General features: G+C 38.5%; 1 protein-coding gene across 1 annotated transcript; it reads right to left on the bottom strand.

The window, feature by feature from the left end:
* Positions 1 to 322: 322 nt before the first annotated feature.
* On the bottom strand, positions 323 to 14,195 carry LOC147871717 (uncharacterized). The gene is made up of 12 exons (XM_087360333.1): positions 14,184 to 14,195; positions 13,580 to 13,759; positions 12,100 to 12,225; positions 9,143 to 9,322; positions 7,590 to 7,727; positions 5,626 to 5,815; positions 4,927 to 5,072; positions 4,337 to 4,450; positions 3,843 to 4,007; positions 2,268 to 2,366; positions 1,595 to 1,701; positions 323 to 819 (listed from the first exon to the last, which is right to left on the bottom strand). Exons 1-12 carry the CDS (start codon positions 14,193 to 14,195, stop codon positions 771 to 773), a joined length of 1,506 nt encoding a protein of 501 aa, XP_087216459.1. The 3' UTR covers positions 323 to 770.
* Positions 14,196 to 15,932: the final 1,737 nt, after the last annotated feature.

Genomic DNA, 15,932 nt, shown 5'->3' with positions numbered 1-15,932 from the left:
GCTCACAGTTGTTACTATATATAGTGCTTTATATTTAATAATAATCTAACCAGAGGCAAATCCAGACGTGCTTTCTTTGTAAATGGGACCTCTTCGAAAATATCCAAAGACACGGGCGGTCGTTTCTTCGTCACTCTCGGCTTTCCTAAAGCAAGTAAATACGGAATACGAAAGAAAATTATAAACCTGTTGAAACAACAGAGACATTTTAAGAGAATACTTACAAATATGGAACTAAAGAAAATTCTCAGTTTATTACAAACAACTTCCTAGTTCCACAAACATTTAAAAAGCCCCCACATAGTATTACAACAAAAATAAAAAAATTTGAAAATCATGTTTATTTCAGATAAAGACATGTTAAAATTAGCAGCTACAATCAATAAACACAAGCAAATTTCCACAAATGAATCACTCTTTCGCTCACTCACTTTCTGTTGGAATCTATAATTTAAAAGACTTGACAACAGTTTCGGGTACTCTAACAAAACTAATTCACAAGGCTGTCATACAACACACCTGCTGCAAGTTACTTTAATAAGCAATACGGTAGCTTATGACACAGAAACACGCTTACCCTTCTATTTCTCTCAAATTAGAAGCCATGAATGGTCCTGCGGCAGCATCCTTGAGCATTTTTTCAAACAGCGTCTTCAAATTGTCATCGAGCTTTCTGCCTTCATTCTGCTCCAAATATTTAAGTATGCAAGCGTGGATCCTATAGTAGACTTCTAAGGCTTCAACTGCCAAGTTCTGTGGATTACTGTAGCTTATCCTACGGGCATAACTAGCCTGCGTCTGATGAAGGTGTTCGCAAGCCTGCAATAAACGTCGCGTCTATATTCAACAGGCATACTCTTGTTCAGTTCATAGTTTGTTAATAAACCATTTTCTTATCAAGGGTTCTGGGCCTTTGTGCATATCAAGTGGTAGCACAGAGCGTGGTTTTGTGATTCTATCTAACTCAAGGTCTTCTGTTATTGCACTCACATTTTTTTCTTTTGTACTGATTATTGTGAATTGTTGTTAATCTGTCAGCTGTTTATCATCTTTACAATGGATCGTGCACTTCCGAATTTGGACTACCTCAGGAAGGATGAGCTGGAATATGAGATCAACATACGGAAGGTCACCGGCCTCCAAGAATATTTAGGTGATTAGCAGGCAGCGAGATTCACGCGTCCGCCTCGGACTCCATCAAACCTCTGGTGAGTTGTTAACCTTGTGCAATAAATTTAATCAGATCCAGGAAATAGAAACTTACATTTGGGCTGACAACATTTTTCCTAATCAGTACACCAGGATTATGATGCGCCTATGCCAGCTGACCTACGGGACTCGTGACCTTGCCGACAGGAAAGTTTCAGACCAGTCCAATCCTGCCTCCCTAGACAAATTGCCTGAGGGCATTTCCCACTTCGCGTCGTCTGTGGAGGAGTTTCAAAGCCATCTCTGCCAGCCCTCCCAGGATCCCACTCACAAACCCCATTCTCTTGATCATTTTACCTCTGACTCTAACCGGGCTCTTATTTCACAACACCAAGAATAATTATAATCCATTTATAAAAACACCAAGGAAGCCTACTGCTCTTACCTTTGCAAAATGGCTAAGGAAAACTCTTGGATTGTGGTCTCTCTTCTCTGCCACTTTACCCAGCGCTCATCTTGTATTCCACAATCCTCTCCTGCAGCATACCATATCTGTCAACATACACCAGTCCTGATATTTTAGCCACAAAAATTATAGCTGAAGTATAATCTATCATAGGACATATGACCGTCTAACAAAACAGCACGCCATTTCCGATGGACATGCGATTTCTCCTATTAAAGACAGGGCGAAGCATACCTAGTCTTTGAGCTGCCTTTCTGTATTTTGATGACAAATCAAAGGGAATTATCAAATGGGTAAACACGTGGAGAGATAAGAAATAGATACAAAATTTTAGTCAGAAAACTTGAAAGGAACAGACCACATGGAAGACAAAGGCTTGGATAAGGGATAATATTAAAATAGATTTTTAATAGTTCCTTAGGAATGGACTGGTCAGGGGCCAGTCGTACATACTTGGTCATCACGATAATGAACCTTCCGATCGCACGCAAGATGGGGAATTTCTTCATTACCCGAGAGACTATGAGCTTCTTACGATAAACTCTGCTCCATGGAGTTAGTCATATGAGATAAATGGCCTACATCTGCAATTTTAAAAATAAAAACACTCAGAACAGCGAAACAACAAACAAAGATTCACTTGACCGCTGACCTTGCTGGCAGTGGTGAAACACTTCTCTGCCGTGTCCAACATCTTCTCCTTTCGATTCTCCAATATCTCAAACATCTCCAGGCTGAGGCTGTCTGTTTCCTGCAGACACACAGTGTTCAATGGTTTACAAAAATTACAATGCAATAATGAGAATGTTTTGTTAATTAAATGGCTTCCCTGATGATGTGAAATTGTAGGTGCAGATAATGGCTATGTCTTCTGTTCTGTCTGTCAAAGATGACGCAGTGTTTCATCTCTGTGGAGAGTTTTGTTACAGCCAATCTCCAGTCTGGAGTCTCTAATGTGTTCCCAACTCCTGGTGGAGATATGAAGACCCAATTGGTCAAGTAAACCTTACTGCATTAGCAGAGGATCTTGTGCACGCCAATCTTTGAGTCTGGAGTCGTCTGCTTCGGTTCCACAGAGGACAGACAACTCCAAAATCAAGAACTGGGCATGTACAACAGGATCAGTCACACCTGCACCATCAGGGAAACCACTGAAATAAGAGAGCACCTTCAAAACTTCAACTGTAAAGATGTGTACAGACCGAGTAAAGACTCTTATCACCTTTCTAACCAGACCTACCACTCAGACACCTTCATCAAGCAACTGCTAAGCCTCACCAGCAGTGACTGACTCAGCAGAACTAACGCACTTTCAACCACTGGGTCACTAAAACTCTTCCACCTACTTTCCTACTCACATGGTTCCTAAAATGTTTCTCATTGACTCTTCTCCTACTTCACTCTGAATTGCCTTTCTGTACTGTGTTCTGCTACAGCAAATGCGTCTGGGCCAAGTCTGAATGGTAAATAAAACATCGATGGAAATCATTCCAACAAGATGGCTATAGCACATCACAGATAAACCAGAGAGAGAGAGAGAAGCAAAAGACTGGCATGGTCACAATATCTCATACGCATTCCTCCTCTGGAGATATCAGCAAGTTTCTCACCACAAATAACATCAAGACAATGCAGTGGCTGAACAAGAAGAGTATTAACATACTGGGACAACTGAAAGATGATCTGGGAGGTGCAAGGACTGACTTTGAAGAGCTCACCAACATACTCCAAGAAACCACAGCAGGGTTAGGTTAGGTTCACAAGAATGTTGAATAACATTCAGAAAGGCCATCTTGCTTCTGAAGAAAAAACTATGCATGTCAGAAGGTCAGAAAAATATCATATAAGTGCGTCACTCTAACTTGTTTTTGCAAGTTTTGAATCAGTGAGCTTAATGGTGACGACATGAGTTTATACTTTACTCTGCATAAGTAACCTAACCTTCAAAGGTCAATGGTTGTCACAAATGTAGGCCCCAGTGAATCTGTAAATGTGTGTGTGTGTGTGTGTGTGTGTCAATAAACACCATTCCCTGATGGTGGAGATTATAAATCGTACCTCTGCTTCAAACTGATAGACCAATCACCTGAGAATATTCTATTGTGTACATCCTCCGTCATCAGCATCAAACAGTGGACAGCATTTTCAGTTACTTGTTATACGACTCTTGCTCTCAGTGAAGCTCAAAAGCGAGTTTACAGCTACAAGAAACGCTCTTTTATCTTACCTGTTTAAGCAGGCGGGAACAGAAGGAATGCACCATATAGACAAAGGAGCCGTACTCGATCCACATCAATGAATGATTCGCCTCAATATCCAGAGCACGCTGAAAGCAACGCTGAGCAGCAGACGCTTGACGCAAAAAGTCCATCTCGCTCTTCAATGGTTCACACTGCGACATAAAATTGTGTTGAACCTTACCTATTTACAAAATACTGATTGCTACTAGCAAAATTATACACATAGGAGTCTGCTCCCAGTGGCGGATCCGCTTTTCCCATGTGGCACTCCACTGGTCTCAGGACTCTGCCCCATGCAGTTGGCAAGTCAGAGTACACTCCAATGGCATAAGTCCATACCAAATTTCATCAAAATCCATCCAGTGGGTCTCAAGTTCAATCACGCAGACAGATATGACCAGCCACACACATGCATTCACTTCATGCACATCCTGCAAAAGTGATTACATTAAGTGGAACGCACTGTAAATATTTTACTTACAGAATTAAGTTTAGTTTCCAGTTGACTCCCACGAGCAAGCGCCATTCCTGCCCAGGAGTCGATGCGTACAGGATTGACACAAACATCCAGCAGGTAGTGCCTAATTGCCTTCCCCTGCAACAGACACTCCGCACTTTAACCTTGTGTTCACTGTTTCCACACTGCACGGCAATAATCGGTGTCAAAATCATTCAGATAACACTAAGGACTCTTCCACAAACACTTATGTATGTCCATTAATAATTCTGGAGAGGAACTTCAAAGGTTCGTTTTCGAGTCGAACATTTCATGTGCATGGCACAATTTTAAAATTTCAGTACAGAAAAGTAAGATATGGGTTTTACAGGAATTACCCCACACGACCTGAAGCAGTTACTGACAGGACTAAATTACAAGCTTCATACTTACAAGGACACTGAAGACAAAATCAAGGAAGAAATGCTAACAAAGTTTTGTAATGAAATGTCTGTCTTGGTGTTACAGTACAGAAGTGAAGCGAGGGCATTAAGGAAGGTAGAATATTCAAAAAGAGAATCCAAAGAAATTAAGATTAAAGGAAGCACAATTCACATATCTTATCAACTACTTACCCATTCATTAACTTTGAAATAATAGTCAGCCAAGAGGTAGAAGATCGCTGACATGGAGCGAGGCAACTGACTACGAGCATCTCCCAACACGGGAAAAGACGGGCTCGTCCCATCGATATATGCCATCACTTTTTCCACCAGATGTGCTGAAAGCAACACAAATTCATATCAGTTCTGTACGTGCTCGCAGTAGCCGATATAGATGGGGCAGAAGCAGGTACGTCAACATTGTGGAGCCCCTTGCGTGTGGTCGCTGTTACGACTAACAGCTGTTACCGGTACCGAAGTGTCAGAATGGAATACCATGCACGGTGGGCTAGCCAGCTCTTGGCAGATGTGGGCACAGAATTCTGCAGATGCTGCGATATTGTATGGCGAACAGACGGCATCCCGATCAGAGACACTTTGAGTGTCGCCGCGGGGTCGGGACCATTTGTGAAATATTTAAACACACAGCAGGGGGCTGCGCACGCTGATCGTTCTCAGATGGTGAAGACGGCCGGAGGCAAACTGGAGTTCCGTTTACAGTTTGCCTTACAATCCTTCGTATATGGCCTTACAGTACGACCCAACATGAAGATATTCCTTCTGCATTTCACGAAGTCAACCACGTCATTAAAGTGGCTATCACAGACAGCAGATATTGTCCTACAAAATTGCTTTTCTTTTTAAAAATCAGAGTAATAGTAAATATATCACCTGGATTATAATGAGGAGGTATCAGAGAGGCAATCCTTTTCAGCAGACATTCAACATCAGCGGTGATGCTAGTGACACGGTAGGAATCAAATTCTGGCAGTTCATCAGGCAGGTAGAACTGATATAACTGCATGCCCCGCACCCAAGTCAAGGGGACTTGAGGGACTCTGTGGTCCTGAAGGTAGCGCGCCTGTTGGGAGAAGAATGCCTTAGGACCTCAGGTTTGAAAAAAACATTTATGATGAAGTTAAGTATGATACAGCTTGTATTTTTGATTCCCTAAACGTCTGTGATAATAATGGATTCTTTATAAGAACGTTACTTCCGACAGTCATGTTTCACATTTACTGCGAATGCTGTTGTTGTTGTTGTTTCCCCCCCCCCTTACTTCTGTCTTTCGTTTGCTGGTCTAGTCTTTGAGAGTACAAACTTTTTCATGATTCAAACACAGTTCATACATTTCAAACTTTCTAATATCTGTCGTATCCTAATTACGTTAGGTTAGTAGGTACCTTTCCCTGGTGACTTGTAACCGTCCCTTTCCGTCCACCACACGTCACACTGCTTGTTTAGTATACTCGTAGTCGTAGCCTGGTTTGCTCATATGATTACAGCTTCTTGACGTGGGATATGTAAAGATACAGAAAGGGATTGTTGATGATGGTGAGAGGTTGTCGGTGAGCACGAGTTTCCGACTCCCTGGGAATATACGGGAATTAGAAGGTGGAGCAGGTTTCTACACAAATGGACAACAAAGTCTTTCTGTGTTGCACTGATCGACGACACTTTATTTTTCCTTAATACGCGCAGGAACATATATATCTTTTAAGCACTATTCACGGAGGCAGCTGGATGGCTCGGCTGTTCCTTTGTTCTGTCGTACGTTTGTTAAGAAAAACACCCCCGCTCAACCGAAGGACCAAAACTTTAGAGAGCGCCCCGCAACCACGATCGCGCTTAAATACCCCTGCATTACGTAATTTGTCATTGAATTTGGCTTAAAAGCTGCGACCTGATTCGTTCCCCCACAACGGCGGGAACGCGCCTTAAGCTGAGCTCAAAGTCAATTGGTCCATCGCAATGATGCGATGGTCGTAATGCAGTCATCACCCCGCATCTGGAAGGGATGCACACTATTGGTTGGTTGGTGATCATTTCCTGTTAAGAGATTTTGGGCTCTATGAGATAATATTATAGCCATGGATATGTTGTTAAGGTCGTCCTACTATGTGCATGTACACAGTGAGGCACAGTTGTTACAACTTAGATATAAAATCATGTTTAAGACTGTACTACATTAAATCATACTACAATCTTAGTTACGCAAAGATACATAGTGATTTTTTTTTGTTAAAAAACATTAAATTTAAATTTTCATACATTGATTTGTAAAAGAATAAAGAAAATGTGTTTTTAAGTATGACTTTAGATTTTTTCGCCATTCTTGATGGGAAATTTCCTAGTATTTGTAATCAACTATAATTCATCTTCAGAATTAACAAATTTAAACCTACACGCCCTTTTTTTTTGCTATCCAACTGGATCAGAATACGTGAAAGTGGGTGGTTCTTATGAACACAATAACCAACCTTAAGGTTCCTTATATACAGGGTAAATTCTTGGCCACATTAGCAGTTTTCAAATTCTTAAGATAGCTTATACGCTATGAAGTTAGTTAATTCGACAACCTAACTTTCATTTACTCTCTGATATACTTCTTGTTCATGAAGTTGAACAATCACCAAAGCAAAGATAACAATAGGTGCATACTGCTCCAAACAAAGTACACCAGTGTGTGAAGGGCACGGCACTGTGTAACGAATAGAGAACAACTATTTTAAGCATTTTTATATCAGTAGCTTCAAGTACAGTAAAGAGTAAATCATTATCAATTGTTTTAGAGTACTTAACAAATGCATAAGCTATAATGAATCCATGTGAAATCAGTAAAATTTTTACAATACCAATAGTGTTGTTCTTCTAAAGATTAAATGTTCCAATCTCAAGGAACCGTCCTCGATGGGCAAGACAGCGTACAGAGGCCAGCAGCATTTCCTCAGTGAGGGAGTTGAAAACAAGGTCCACACCTCTACCATTTGTCTCTGACATGATGAGATGCTCAAAAGAGGTTTCTCGAGAGCTGCCAATATTGCGGTCCGTCAACTGGGAAAGAAGATTATATGCACACATGTTTGACAATTTGTATGCATTAAAAGCAAGAGAACTACCTTCAAATTACAAAACATTCTCAAAACGGAGCATAAGATGACTTTACACATCCATTGTGAAAACACTCTAGGAATCTTACCTTCAAGGCCAAGTCCTTTCAATACCTGTTATGGTTGCATGTCTTAAAAGCATATTATTTTACTTTTCATTTTCTGTCACTGTAGTCTAACCAGTGTTATAAATAGGGAAACCTGGAGGAAGAAAAATTTCCATTTCTGAATTTACATTCTGGACAGTAACGAATATTATGTATTCTATAAGGAACATACATCCATTTATAACTTGCAGGTCTAGAGAAAAAGTTCTGCACTTTCTTTAACAGTGATGTAACAGATTCTCCTTGCTGAACAGTCTCAACATCATACCAATGCAAATCCCTATAACATATGTGGTAAGTTAAAAACATTCCAGAATATTTCAAACAGTGTACTGTGCCTGGGTCAAAGGCATGGATCCTGTACTATCTCAATGCATGAATGAGAATATTAATTATGGTAAAAACAGAATTTATGATTCTAGCCACAGAACCAGTACTCAGTTCCTTGGTCCTAGACATTCTTGATCATCTCTCATATGTACAAAGAAAAACAGTATTTTGCCCAACACAGAGAAAACCAAAATGTCCCACAATCTTCTCATGTTGAGGCCCAAATTTCCCCCCATACTAAACACCAAAAATTCAGATTAGATATTTGGAACTTATGACAGCTGCTGCCACGTCATGCATCACTGAGAACCCCCAGAGTCCATCCAGGCCAAAAACAAAAATTTACAACCAAGAAACCAGACAAAAATTATGAATGTTCCTGGTGGAGGTATGGGAACATAATCTAACAGGACAAGCTGACAGCTGCCCCACAATCAGAAAGAATAAAATAAAGAATATAAATAGGAAAATAGCACACACGTTCAGTCCTCCAGCAGATGGCTGAGACAGTAACGCTGTCATGTGAGAAATTCCATAACAGAGCACATACTTCATTATTTGAAAGGGAACTCATTTGTTGCATTGTGACTAGAAATGTTTTGGCACTGACAGGCTTTCGTAGAAGGTGATTATGTGTATGCCCAACTGTTTGGTCATGATGTTGCCACAAGCAGGCAATGCAGAAAGCTGAGCGGGGATGGGGAGCAGTATTTGAGTTCTGTGACAGTATGTTTCACATCGAAACTTCGATTTTTAATGAAATTCACACATAACACTCAGAATCTGTAAAATAATTCAATTTATCATGGCGGAAAATCTCCCCTATGTGTGCATGAGATAGGAAATAGGCTGTTGAAATACCTGTGGAAACTGTTTCTTCATGAATGCCCGTTTCTCCTGCGTGCCAACAGTAGTGAACACTGTACAACCTGCGTGCAGACAGATGTTGATGGCTGCCTGGCCTACACCCCCGCTCTCTAAGTGGACCAGCACAGACTCACCCTTTCTCATGTGACCGATCATCTCAAGTGCATAGTAAGCCTGTTCACAATAAAGCAAAGCAATAAGTTTTTCTTTTTATGTTAAATTCTCTTTAGGTATAAAGGTGGCTCTGTTCTGGGTTGTTGCACTGTGTAGTTTGGTAGAGGTCTGCTGGTGTTTCGGAGGTGCATGTTTCCTGATGGTGGTGGCACCAGCCACCTCTGAAAGATCACAACTTTTATGAGCCTATACAGTAAAAGAACTCAGAAGATGAAGATTGCTGTCTTTTGGGTTGTTGCTCCCTGTAGTCTGATAGATTTCCACCAACATTTCAGAGGTCATACTGCCTGTCATCAGGGCAATAAATGTTAATCGCCCTTTTGACGGAGACAGTATGACTTCTGAACCGTTGGCGGAAATCTACCAGAGTACATAGCGTAACAACCCTGAAGATAGCCACCTCCATACTCACTGCCATTTATACCTGAAATCTCATTTTCTTTAGGGGACTGGCCCTTGCCCAAGTACCATGTCATAAAGATAAATACAAGGTGTGAATGTTAAGATTCACAGTTTCTTGATCTCAAGATCACTAGTAGACCTGGGGGCATGATGAATCTCTTTTAAACTTACATGGGCTGGAAAACTTTACAAAAAAAAAACATCTGTTTTTTCAAACTTGTTAAATAGTTATACATACATCATACAGCTTTAATATGTTCCATTGATCCATAAGTTAGTGAGATGACAGTAGACATAATAAACCATGGATATTAAAAAAACACAATTCACAATTTATACATTGTTAAATAATTATCAATTATTTGCACTGACTGGAAATTCTTTTTAGATAACAAAATACATAATAATTCTGTTAATAACAATTGGAAAGTGTGTGTTGATTCAGACATTAAACTGAATTTTGAGTGGATTCCATCTGACTTCACCATATCCAGTTATACATATTAATATATGAAAGTATTCAATATTATGTATTCGAAACCAAAGAACTTCAATTTATGTCAATAACTTGATCTATTATTTAGTTTAGATTTATTTCGGTGCAAATAAACCCTTGGTATTTTATTTTGTCGTCTGTTACAAGAAAGACATTCAAAAGTAAGCATGTTGCTTTGACAACAAAATAGTAATGCAGAAGCTAGTAGAAGCAATTTCCACCAAAAATACAGCAGTTACATATGGCACGGGAGAAACAAATTTCTGCGAATAAAGAAATGAAACAATAACTGTTCCACCTATCATTATTCAAACAACTTTTTTAATTTGTTATAAATGAAACCACAGAAAGATAATGTGGATAGTTTTCTTTTGTCTAGATCTCGAATATATTATTTAAGCTACCTGAACATATTCACGCTGTAAGACACGAGGCCACGTGTTAGGAATAAGGTAACAAAGATGGAATTGACAAAATATGTAGTATATGCAGGAACTAATAAAAAATACATACAGACGTTTAGTTGGAAATAATAGTCACAACAGATATGCAGGCACAGAACTGACTATAACATTACAACAGAAATCAGAGACATAAATTTCAAATGGAGAGCCCAGAGGTGTCCTGTAACTCGTTGCCCATTCTGGTCATGTCCAGAGAACTCTAGCCCTTCAACACAAAAATTCTTTAGTAACAAATTCCAAGTTTTCCTGAAATACAAAAAAATTTGATGTAATATATAAAACAAACTATTACATTATGTGACATGGAGACATATATACGTGTGTGTGTGTGTGTCCCTCAGAATTTCATGTTGATTGTGCAATTTCTCACAAGGGCACAGGACGTTCTTTAATAGTGAATGGAGAAACCAGCATATAGACACAGAGGACAGCGTAGATTTTGAAAGCTGACAAGAGAATTGATGAGCAGTAGACTATTATTTAACTACATAATAATTACTATTGGTTGGTTGGTGATCATTTCCTGTTAAGAGATTTTGGGCTCTATGAGATAATATTATAGCCATGGATATGTTGTTAAGGTCGTCCTACTATGTGCATGTACACAGTGAGGCACAGTTGTTACAACTTAGATATAAAATCATGTTTAAGACTGTACTACATTAAATCATACTACAATCTTAGTTACGCAAAGATACATAGTGATTTTTTTTTGTTAAAAAACATTAAATTTAAATTTTCATACATTGATTTGTAAAAGAATAAAGAAAATGTGTTTTTAAGTATGACTTTAGATTTTTTCGCCATTCTTGATGGGAAATTTCCTAGTATTTGTAATCAACTATAATTCATCTTCAGAATTAACAAATTTAAACCTACATGCCCTTTTTTTTTTTTTTTTTTTTTTGCTATCCAACTGGATCAGAATACGTGAAAGTGGGTGGTTCTTATGAACACAATAACCAACCTTAAGGTTCCTTATATACAGGGTAAATTCTTGGCCACATTAGCAGTTTTCAAATTCTTAAGATAGCTTATACGCTATGAAGTTAGTTAATTCGACAACCTAACTTTCATTTACTCTCTGATATACTTCTTGTTCATGAAGTTGAACAATCACCAAAGCAAAGATAACAATAGGTGCATACTGCTCCAAACAAAGTACACCAGTGTGTGAAGGGCACGGCACTGTGTAACGAATAGAGAACAACTATTTTAAGCATTTTTATATCAGTAGCTTCAAGTACAGTAAAGAGTAAATCATTATCAATTGTTTTAGAGTACTTAACAAATGCATAAGCTATAATGAATCCATGTGAAATCAGTAAAATTTTTACAATACCAATAGTGTTGTTCTTCTAAAGATTAAATGTTCCAATCTCAAGGAACCGTCCTCGATGGGCAAGACAGCGTACAGAGGCCAGCAGCATTTCCTCAGTGAGGGAGTTGAAAACAAGGTCCACACCTCTACCATTTGTCTCTGACATGATGAGATGCTCAAAAGAGGTTTCTCGAGAGCTGCCAATATTGCGGTCCGTCAACTGGGAAAGAAGATTATATGCACACATGTTTGACAATTTGTATGCATTAAAAGCAAGAGAACTACCTTCAAATTACAAAACATTCTCAAAACGGAGCATAAGATGACTTTACACATCCATTGTGAAAACACTCTAGGAATCTTACCTTCAAGGCCAAGTCCTTTCAATACCTGTTATGGTTGCATGTCTTAAAAGCATATTATTTTACTTTTCATTTTCTGTCACTGTAGTCTAACCAGTGTTATAAATAGGGAAACCTGGAGGAAGAAAAATTTCCATTTCTGAATTTACATTCTGGACAGTAACGAATATTATGTATTCTATAAGGAACATACATCCATTTATAACTTGCAGGTCTAGAGAAAAAGTTCTGCACTTTCTTTAACAGTGATGTAACAGATTCTCCTTGCTGAACAGTCTCAACATCATACCAATGCAAATCCCTATAACATATGTGGTAAGTTAAAAACATTCCAGAATATTTCAAACAGTGTACTGTGCCTGGGTCAAAGGCATGGATCCTGTACTATCTCAATGCATGAATGAGAATATTAATTATGGTAAAAACAGAATTTATGATTCTAGCCACAGAACCAGTACTCAGTTCCTTGGTCCTAGACATTCTTGATCATCTCTCATATGTACAAAGAAAAACAGTATTTTGCCCAACACAGAGAAAACCAAAATGTCCCACAATCTTCTCATGTTGAGGCCCAAATTTCCCCCCATACTAAACACCAAAAATTCAGATTAGATATTTGGAACTTATGACAGCTGCTGCCACGTCATGCATCACTGAGAACCCCCAGAGTCCATCCAGGCCAAAAACAAAAATTTACAACCAAGAAACCAGACAAAAATTATGAATGTTCCTGGTGGAGGTATGGGAACATAATCTAACAGGACAAGCTGACAGCTGCCCCACAATCAGAAAGAATAAAATAAAGAATATAAATAGGAAAATAGCACACACGTTCAGTCCTCCAGCAGATGGCTGAGACAGTAACGCTGTCATGTGAGAAATTCCATAACAGAGCACATACTTCATTATTTGAAAGGGAACTCATTTGTTGCATTGTGACTAGAAATGTTTTGGCACTGACAGGCTTTCGTAGAAGGTGATTATGTGTATGCCCAACTGTTTGGTCATGATGTTGCCACAAGCAGGCAATGCAGAAAGCTGAGCGGGGATGGGGAGCAGTATTTGAGTTCTGTGACAGTATGTTTCACATCGAAACTTCGATTTTTAATGAAATTCACACATAACACTCAGAATCTGTAAAATAATTCAATTTATCATGGCGGAAAATCTCCCCTATGTGTGCATGAGATAGGAAATAGGCTGTTGAAATACCTGTGGAAACTGTTTCTTCATGAATGCCCGTTTCTCCTGCGTGCCAACAGTAGTGAACACTGTACAACCTGCGTGCAGACAGATGTTGATGGCTGCCTGGCCTACACCCCCGCTCTCTAAGTGGACCAGCACAGACTCACCCTTTCTCATGTGACCGATCATCTCAAGTGCATAGTAAGCCTGTTCACAATAAAGCAAAGCAATAAGTTTTTCTTTTTATGTTAAATTCTCTTTAGGTATAAAGGTGGCTCTGTTCTGGGTTGTTGCACTGTGTAGTTTGGTAGAGGTCTGCTGGTGTTTCGGAGGTGCATGTTTCCTGATGGTGGTGGCACCAGCCACCTCTGAAAGATCACAACTTTTATGAGCCTATACAGTAAAAGAACTCAGAAGATGAAGATTGCTGTCTTTTGGGTTGTTGCTCCCTGTAGTCTGATAGATTTCCACCAACATTTCAGAGGTCATACTGCCTGTCATCAGGGCAATAAATGTTAATCGCCCTTTTGACGGAGACAGTATGACTTCTGAACCGTTGGCGGAAATCTACCAGAGTACATAGCGTAACAACCCTGAAGATAGCCACCTCCATACTCACTGCCATTTATACCTGAAATCTCATTTTCTTTAGGGGACTGGCCCTTGCCCAAGTACCATGTCATAAAGATAAATACAAGGTGTGAATGTTAAGATTCACAGTTTCTTGATCTCAAGATCACTAGTAGACCTGGGGGCATGATGAATCTCTTTTAAACTTACATGGGCTGGAAAACTTTACAAAAAAAAAACATCTGTTTTTTCAAACTTGTTAAATAGTTATACATACATCATACAGCTTTAATATGTTCCATTGATCCATAAGTTAGTGAGATGACAGTAGACATAATAAACCATGGATATTAAAAAAACACAATTCACAATTTATACATTGTTAAATAATTATCAATTATTTGCACTGACTGGAAATTCTTTTTAGATAACAAAATACATAATAATTCTGTTAATAACAATTGGAAAGTGTGTGTTGATTCAGACATTAAACTGAATTTTGAGTGGATTCCATCTGACTTCACCATATCCAGTTATACATATTAATATATGAAAGTATTCAATATTATGTATTCGAAACCAAAGAACTTCAATTTATGTCAATAACTTGATCTATTATTTAGTTTAGATTTATTTCGGTGCAAATAAACCCTTGGTATTTTATTTTGTCGTCTGTTACAAGAAAGACATTCAAAAGTAAGCATGTTGCTTTGACAACAAAATAGTAATGCAGAAGCTAGTAGAAGCAATTTCCACCAAAAATACAGCAGTTACATATGGCACGGGAGAAACAAATTTCTGCGAATAAAGAAATGAAACAATAACTGTTCCACCTATCATTATTCAAACAACTTTTTTAATTTGTTATAAATGAAACCACAGAAAGATAATGTGGATAGTTTTCTTTTGTCTAGATCTCGAATATATTATTTAAGCTACCTGAACATATTCACGCTGTAAGACACGAGGCCACGTGTTAGGAATAAGGTAACAAAGATGGAATTGACAAAATATGTAGTATATGCAGGAACTAATAAAAAATACATACAGACGTTTAGTTGGAAATAATAGTCACAACAGATATGCAGGCACAGAACTGACTATAACATTACAACAGAAATCAGAGACATAAATTTCAAATGGAGAGCCCAGAGGTGTCCTGTAACTCGTTGCCCATTCTGGTCATGTCCAGAGAACTCTAGCCCTTCAACACAAAAATTCTTTAGTAACAAATTCCAAGTTTTCCTGAAATACAAAAAAATTTGATGTAATATATAAAACAAACTATTACATTATGTGACATGGAGACATATATACGTGTGTGTGTGTGTGTCCCTCAGAATTTCATGTTGATTGTGCAATTTCTCACAAGGGCACAGGACGTTCTTTAATAGTGAATGGAGAAACCAGCATATAGACACAGAGGACAGCGTAGATTTTGAAAGCTGACAAGAGAATTGATGAGCAGTAGACTATTATTTAACTACATAATAATTACTATTGGTTGGTTGGTGATCATTTCCTGTTAAGAGATTTTGGGCTCTATGAGATAATATTATAGCCATGGATATGTTGTTAAGGTCGTCCTACTATGTGCATGTACACAGTGAGGCACAGTTGTTACAACTTAGATATAAAATCATGTTTAAGACTGTACTACATTAAATCATACTACAATCTTAGTTACGCAAAGATACATAGTGATTTTTTTTTGTTAAAAAACATTAAATTTAAATTTTCATACATTGATTTGTAAAAGAATAAAGAAAATGTGTTTTTAAGTATGACTTTAGATTTTTTCGCCATTCTT

The sequence above is a fragment of the Zootermopsis nevadensis genome, unplaced genomic scaffold, assembly GCF_977971745.1.
Source record: "Zootermopsis nevadensis isolate Lab colony 2312 unplaced genomic scaffold, Znev_1.0 Znev_ptg000042l, whole genome shotgun sequence".
NCBI classification, from domain to species: domain Eukaryota; kingdom Metazoa; phylum Arthropoda; class Insecta; order Blattodea; family Termopsidae; genus Zootermopsis; species Zootermopsis nevadensis.
This window is presented reverse-complemented; position numbering and strand designations above follow the sequence as displayed.